This window comes from Pocillopora damicornis, chromosome 1 (genome assembly GCF_964200805.1).
Source record: "Pocillopora damicornis chromosome 1, jaPocDami1.2, whole genome shotgun sequence".
NCBI classification, from domain to species: domain Eukaryota; kingdom Metazoa; phylum Cnidaria; class Anthozoa; order Scleractinia; family Pocilloporidae; genus Pocillopora; species Pocillopora damicornis.
Window position 1 is genome coordinate 18,259,655 of NC_142670.1, and position 6,795 is coordinate 18,266,449.

At 38.2% G+C, this 6,795-nt stretch overlaps 1 protein-coding gene across 2 annotated transcripts; it reads left to right on the forward strand.

Annotated features, from left to right (window-relative positions):
* Positions 1-474: 474 nt before the first annotated feature.
* LOC149052467 (uromodulin-like) lies at positions 475-6,147 on the forward strand. 2 transcript variants are annotated; one of them, XM_089204405.1, is made up of 5 exons: positions 475-812; positions 909-1,058; positions 1,809-1,931; positions 3,582-3,716; positions 4,928-6,147. In XM_089204405.1, exons 1-5 carry the CDS (start codon positions 488-490, stop codon positions 5,281-5,283), a joined length of 1,089 nt encoding a protein of 362 aa, XP_089060531.1. In that variant the 5' UTR covers positions 475-487; the 3' UTR covers positions 5,284-6,147. The 2 variants fall into 2 exon arrangements, with proteins under 2 accessions (XP_089060531.1, XP_089060524.1); XM_089204398.1 differs by lacking the exon at positions 1,809-1,931.
* The last annotated feature ends 648 nt before the right edge of the window (positions 6,148-6,795 follow it).

A 6,795-nucleotide genomic window follows, 5' to 3' on the forward strand; every position in this document is an offset into this window, starting at 1 on the left:
GTGAATGCTTGGATCAGGAGAAAGAGTGGCTAATAAGTTAGAGAACGAGTCTTAGAGGAGTATGTTACTTAGTATTTAGATGTCGGTTTTTTTTTTTTGCATGTATCGGGACGACGACCGTTGCACTTAGTACAAACTACTTCTGCCTTTGAGGAATTGCATTCAAAAAGCTTTGAAAACTTCGTATTGGAAGAAAATAAGTAAAACTTTTGATTAACCCATAGACAAACGTGCAATGGGACTTTTATAGTACCCGTGTCTTATCGATTCTTGCCGTATCTCACGCTTGCTTTTTCACACCAAGCTTATTTGTCGGATGCATGACATATCGCTCGTCATGCGTGTTTGCGATATGTCATACTGCTTGGAAAACAGCCGAACAATAAGTGCCTCTGCAGTTATCGTATTTCCTGCTTTTCTGTGGATATCCTCATATTTGTGCTCTCAAACTTTATGATTTCATTTCAGGTGAGATTATATAACTACAATGGGAGTCCAAGAGTTCTTTCATTTACCAGTTTTCCTCTTCATGTTGGTATCGTTTCACTCAGTTGTTGCTCAGTACCACTGTGATACAAGGGAAGTCTCCATCTTTGGTAAGATGCTTCAAAAACACATTTTTAAAACAATCACTGGAGCAGCACTCGGTGATGTGTGTTTGCGGGAATGTTATCGTGACGTCAGATGCCAAAGCTTTAACTATGTGTTCACCCAAGAAAAGTGTGAATTGAGTAACCGCACAAAGGAAGCCAGGCCTGAAGATTTTGTACCCAACTCTGAGAGATATTACTTCAGACGATATAGGAAGAGAGGTGAGCATTAAGGCAAAATGATTCAACTAACTGCTATAGAGAGGGAGATATGGCCTTTTTTTCTTCACTTTCTCGTGTTCTTATTTTCTACTCTAGCTATTCTCGGTGCCATTCCCGAACTGCCTGCAGACTCGTGCAAGGAAATCAAGGCCAGTGAAGGTGGACAAGTGGTCAGCGGAAAGTACTGGCTGAATTTCATCAAACCTGACACTGCTGTGTTGGCTCATTGTGACATGAAAACCGAAGGTAGAGTAAGACAGCTAAACAGGATGGATATGCACTAAAAAGTATTGTGCCTTGCATAAAAGCTAATGGTCAGCTTTTCTGTCAGGTGCAATCCTTTTTTGTTGTTGGTCGTAAGTCTGATCGTTTGTTGAAGGGAACACCTGGAAAAGATTCTTACTATGTCAAAGGAAATTTAGAATTTTTCTTAATCGTATAAGATTTTTTCCTCGGAAACCAGTTATGAAGCAGCAAAGAATTTTTTGTCAGCCCTTACAGAGCAGATGACTGGCTCTTAATCTAACAGCAGGAAACTAAAATCAACTTAAGTCGCATAACCCATGAATAGGCGCCCGTACATTTCGAAACATGGCGGCGGATTTTTTTTCAATCTTAACTTTCATCTTGTTTATATATTTCATACCTTACGACAATAGATGACAGCAAGAATTGCATATTCATAGGAATCTATTTTTTTAAAGTAGGATTTGATAAATCTTGACTCGTTTGCATCCTACTAAGTAAGGTGAACTCGTTGTTTATGCCTCGCTTTAATTCCCAGCACCAAGCAACGACTCAATATGTTATTGGAATGATAAACATAGAAACTCTTGGAGAGCCTGCTCGATAAAGCTGTTTGAAACACACACTCCTTGATTTTTTTTAAAAAGTGACTAACTTGATAAAAGAGGATCTGAACATCAATTTGCTTGAAATTGTGCTTCGTGATCAATGTATATTGTCACTCTAAACGATTTGGATATTCATTGACAGATGCTGACGAATGTAATACCTCCGTTAGTGTTTGTGATGTGAACGCTGACTGCAAAAACACTCTGGGATCGTATCGCTGCTCTTGCAGAGCCAGTTTTTCTGGAGATGGACATACCTGCAAAGGTGAGAAGAAATTTTTAGCAGAAAACGCACAGCTCTCATAAAGCAATGTCTTTACAAGGTGTTATTTCTCTGAGCTTTCTTCGACTATTACTTCATTAGATTTGAAATTACTTTGCGTCAACAATTTATTCTTTATTTAAATTTAAATTTGGAATGATAAACATAGAAACTCTTGGAGAGCCTGTCCGATAAAGCTGTTTGACACTCACACTCTAGGCCTTTTTTTTAATGGTGAATAACTTGATTAAAGAGGATCTGAACAATAATTTGCTTAAAATTGTGCTTCATGATCAATGTATATTGTAGCTCTAAACGCTTTGCATATTCATTTGCAAGCGAATGTGATATTTCTGTTAGCGTTTGTGATGTGAATTATGTTTAATGTTATCTGGTTTAGGGAATTTTGTGGTTGATTGTCATATTTAGAGTACGCGCAATAGTTCAGAGTTCGCTAATGTAGCAAAGAAACAAAGCAACGTTGGGATAAGAAGGCATTACAATTGAAATGATCGTACTATTAAATTTGACAAGGGTTGATGATGTCGTATGTTTTAAACATATATCAATTTTGTTTCTGGTTCAGAAGCAAAGATTGGAAGTAAATGTGGGTGAAAAGTGAAAGTTACTGTCTATCATTGTAAATGTTGGAAAATCAAGGCAATACTGTCTTAATGAAAACATTGATGATTCCCTCCTTATCAATGAGACAAACGGGAACGAGTTTTGAGTGATGTAACTAAGCCCAGACTGCCACCGTCGTTTCGGATTTCCGCCTGGGTAGATTTTGGTCACGTGCTAGGCAGCGTATAATCAAGAACAAGATAGAATTAATTTCATTTCAGGCCTATTTATCAATCTTGTGGTATATAACTTCCGCATTTTAGTACGTAATATTTATTTTGAATCTTCAAATTGTCTTAAAACTTAAAAGAAAATTGTTCTTTAAAAATTCACTGAAAATCGGTAGCCAAAATTGTTTTTTATTTGATTTTCGTGTTAACCTGTAATTTCGTCAGTCGCCGGCACCTTTTGTTGCTTCACACAGAAAAAACACACGATACGAAATGAAATGATCGATTTTGTCCCCAGTCTCACGCCATAACAGAAAAAGCTTTTGAACACCTGTAAACTCCGAGCGCTTCGGAGTAAGTTATATTTTTAATGAATTTTCGGATTGTTTCCAAGTTCAAGGATAGTGAATTGCAATTTTATGAAAAACCAAGGGTGTTGTCTTATTTCAGTATGAATCCTCGCACGCCTGCCAGTCGCTGGCGTCGCTTGTTGAAACTGAAACGAAAAAAATAAACTTTTTTAAGATTATCGTTGGCTTCTTTTTCACCCCACCACTATTCTTAGCAACAAAGGTCGCCATTTTGTTTGTTTATTACTCGCCAAAAACTATCAAATGCACTCAAAAGCCTAAAATCCAAAAAAAGTTTACAGGAATCGACCAATCAAGCGAGCGAGCGAGCGAGTGCCATTCTCCATATCATATCTACAACTCGCTCTTGCGCATGCGTGCAATTCACGAGATAAAAAGTATAAAATCGACTCATGTATGTGGCCTACAACATATCTAGCGCGGTACTTATTATTCCTGTCCTACATTGTATGGGTTATTTGTATCAACCTGCTAATTTATATCAACAGATATTGATGAATGTGCCAGCGGTGTTCACAATTGCCACAGTTCAGCTTCATGTACAAACACTGTAGGATCGTTCAAGTGCTCATGTAACCAGCCCTACATAGGGGATGGAAGATCTTGCATTCCTCTCCCATCAGGTACAAAGTCGAGTCAGGTCTTCCAAAGTTGCTGTTCTGATAACTATGCTTTCACGCAGGCATCCGGCTTGAAGTAGATACAAACAACAGGGGGGTAACAAACTTATTACTCAGATAGTAATCAAGCAACTGACAACTCATTTATTTTGCTTCTTTTTCGCGCTCAAGGATTTTTAATACGTCATATCTTTGGATTTCATGTGACGTCATGAAAATCGAAAATCGAAAATCGAAAATAATTAATAACAACCCACTTAAGTGAAGGGGAGTAGTGATGGATATTTACCAAGCCGTCAAGCGCCGAGGTAAATATCCACCACGTCAACCGACAGTGAATGAAGAATGTTTGATTATAAAATAATTCAAATAATACGCGCGCTCTGATTGGCCATAAAACCATTTTATATGAGCGTATGTAAACACGGTTTTCGTTCCTCTTTCATTAGTTATTTTATAAAAGAAATGTAAAATGGTTTCCGTGTTTACATAGCCTGATGTAAACACGCGGGAGGTTGGGAGAACACGAGATAAGCGTAGGAAACCACGACGCTTTCGTCGTGGTTTCCTACGCTTATCTCGTGTTCTCCCAACCTCCCGCGTGTTTACATCAGGCTATGTAAACACGGAAACCATTTTACATTTCTTCAATGTCAGACAATATAGCGAATATTAGAAAAAGTAAATAGAACTAGCTAATCACTCTCGCACCAGCCAACCAGCACGCGCGAAGAGCACTATTGACCCAGGTGTCAGCTACTCATGAACAACAGGAAGAGGATAGCTGATGATTAAAAAAGTAATCATGCAACAAACACTACCGCAAAGGGGTGTTTGAGACGGATGCCTGTGCGGAAGATCTTCCGCCTTAATTCCAGAGGAAATTATGGCTTTTAACAGTAAACGAAGAAAGTCAAAAGAAGGAAAACCATGACTACTTGAATTGAATTCATGTTGTAACTCTTCGATGTGATTATTCGGCCGTTAAACTATTTGTGACTGACTTCGTTTGTTTGGTCATGATGGCTGAATATTGTTTTTTCCCCCGGAGTCGAAAACGTTAAGATCACTACACCAGGAGATTTTAACCTCTTAACTACTCTAATAAATAGCGCAAAAGTCATATAGTTTATTTAAATCAAATACCAAGGGTTTTGCCTGGTTTGTTTTGATTTTTGGACTTACGTCAACCATTTCTACTCTGTCCATGTTAGAGTGTCAAAACTATCAAAGTCTGACCGGGGGAGACAGAAAGATAACCTATGGCAATCAAAACACGGTTTGTGATAGGGGTATTCATGGTCGGTATCGTTTTGAAGGAGCAGCAGGTACAAGAATGCCTACTTCATGTCCACCAAAACACCGATGCAGCACTCACGCTTCCGGCTGGCTAAATGGTACTCATCCCACGGTGGCTGATGGTCAGGTCACCAGGATAGTTTGCTTCCACTGGGGATCAGACTGCTGCAACTGGTCAAATTCCGTCAAAGTGACAAACTGCGGCGGTTACTATGTTTACTACATAACAAGCACACCCGCATGTTCCCTCCGCTACTGCAGCACAGACTAAATCGATGCTGGTTCAGAAAGTTATCAATTGCTCTAGTCGTCTTGTCAAAGATGTTAACCATGATTTATCTGCATTTCACTTTAGTGATATCAGATAGTAAGCGTGTTGTGATTGGTCACAAATAATAATAATAATAATAATGATATAATAATAATAAATTAAAAATGAAGAAGAAGAAGTAACATTAACTGAGGGACTTGTCATTATATACAGCCTGGTAGGTAAATAATTTTGGAGGATCACAAGGTTTCTCAGGGAGGGACAGAGGGGAATCAGTCTTTGCCAGTAGAGCATGACGGAAGAAGACTATAGAGAATTGAATATCGATGAACTGGAAATGAGAGCGTAGGGGTGGGGATCATAAAATATGTAGAGAGCCGCATGGAGGGGTATCAGGTAAATTTTATCGTGACTCCGGCAAAGCCCCTCACTCCCGCCCTCTCCCCACACAAGTGATAAAGAATGACAAGTCCCTCAAGTGTGGCTGTTTGTAAACGAATTATTTCAGAATGCGTTCATTCAAGCATTCAGAAAGTTACCCAAGATGAGCAATAACTTTCTATTATTACTTCTGGCTGATTTTAGCCAATTAAAATTGGATCTAATAAGTTGTAGTTTTAATCATTAATAAATAGTAAATTTAATCTATCCAAACGTTTAAAAAAATGCTTATCTGCTGCAAACATAGAGCAGGAAAAAAGATGGTTATAAAGTTTAAAATTGGACATCGTGGAGTTTCGTACGCATTGTTTATTTCTATATATGTATATTGTCCAGCTCAGATACTAGGTCTGAGAATCTATCTATTTAACTTTCTGAAACTAAATTTTATCATCTGTTTCCAATAAACTCAGACATTCTTTATGTCATCGCAAACTTTTTACAGTTGTAACAGCGAAGAAGCATGAAATAAGTTGAAAAAGGAGTCTTTTTCCCAACACACACACACAAAACAGAAACAATAACAAAACGTAAGCAAAAAAAACCGCTTTGGAGATATTGTGTTGAACGTGGTCAGTATGGTGTTCGATAACAAAAATTTATATGAATTATAGGAAGAGCCAATTCGACGAACCTCCAATTTAAATCAAACTCTTTTCATTTAGCAGTAAATGGTTTGAACCCGGGGGTCGAAATTCATGCGAATTGCGTCACGGGTCTGTTAGCCGTCTTTGTATTTAGACAAAGCTATGTAAATATGGAAAAAAGTCCTCTGTTGCATGCTCAAAGTTTGGATAAAACATGTGCTCTGTCTAGTTGAAACAGTGTACTTTATCGTAGTACGGTACAGGGAGAGAAAGCTGGCAGTGTGTCCAATTTCAACTCCAAAATTTCTTCGGGTTTATCTAAAGTCAGATTTTGAATGGTATGTCTCAGAAAAAACACAAAAACAACGAGCTACCTGTCTGTAATAAAGAAAACTCGCCACGTTTACATTTAAACAACGACAAGAAATAAACATCGATGGCGCAGTTCTTAGATTTTCTTTCTGGCAAGATGTTCGAACTTCCT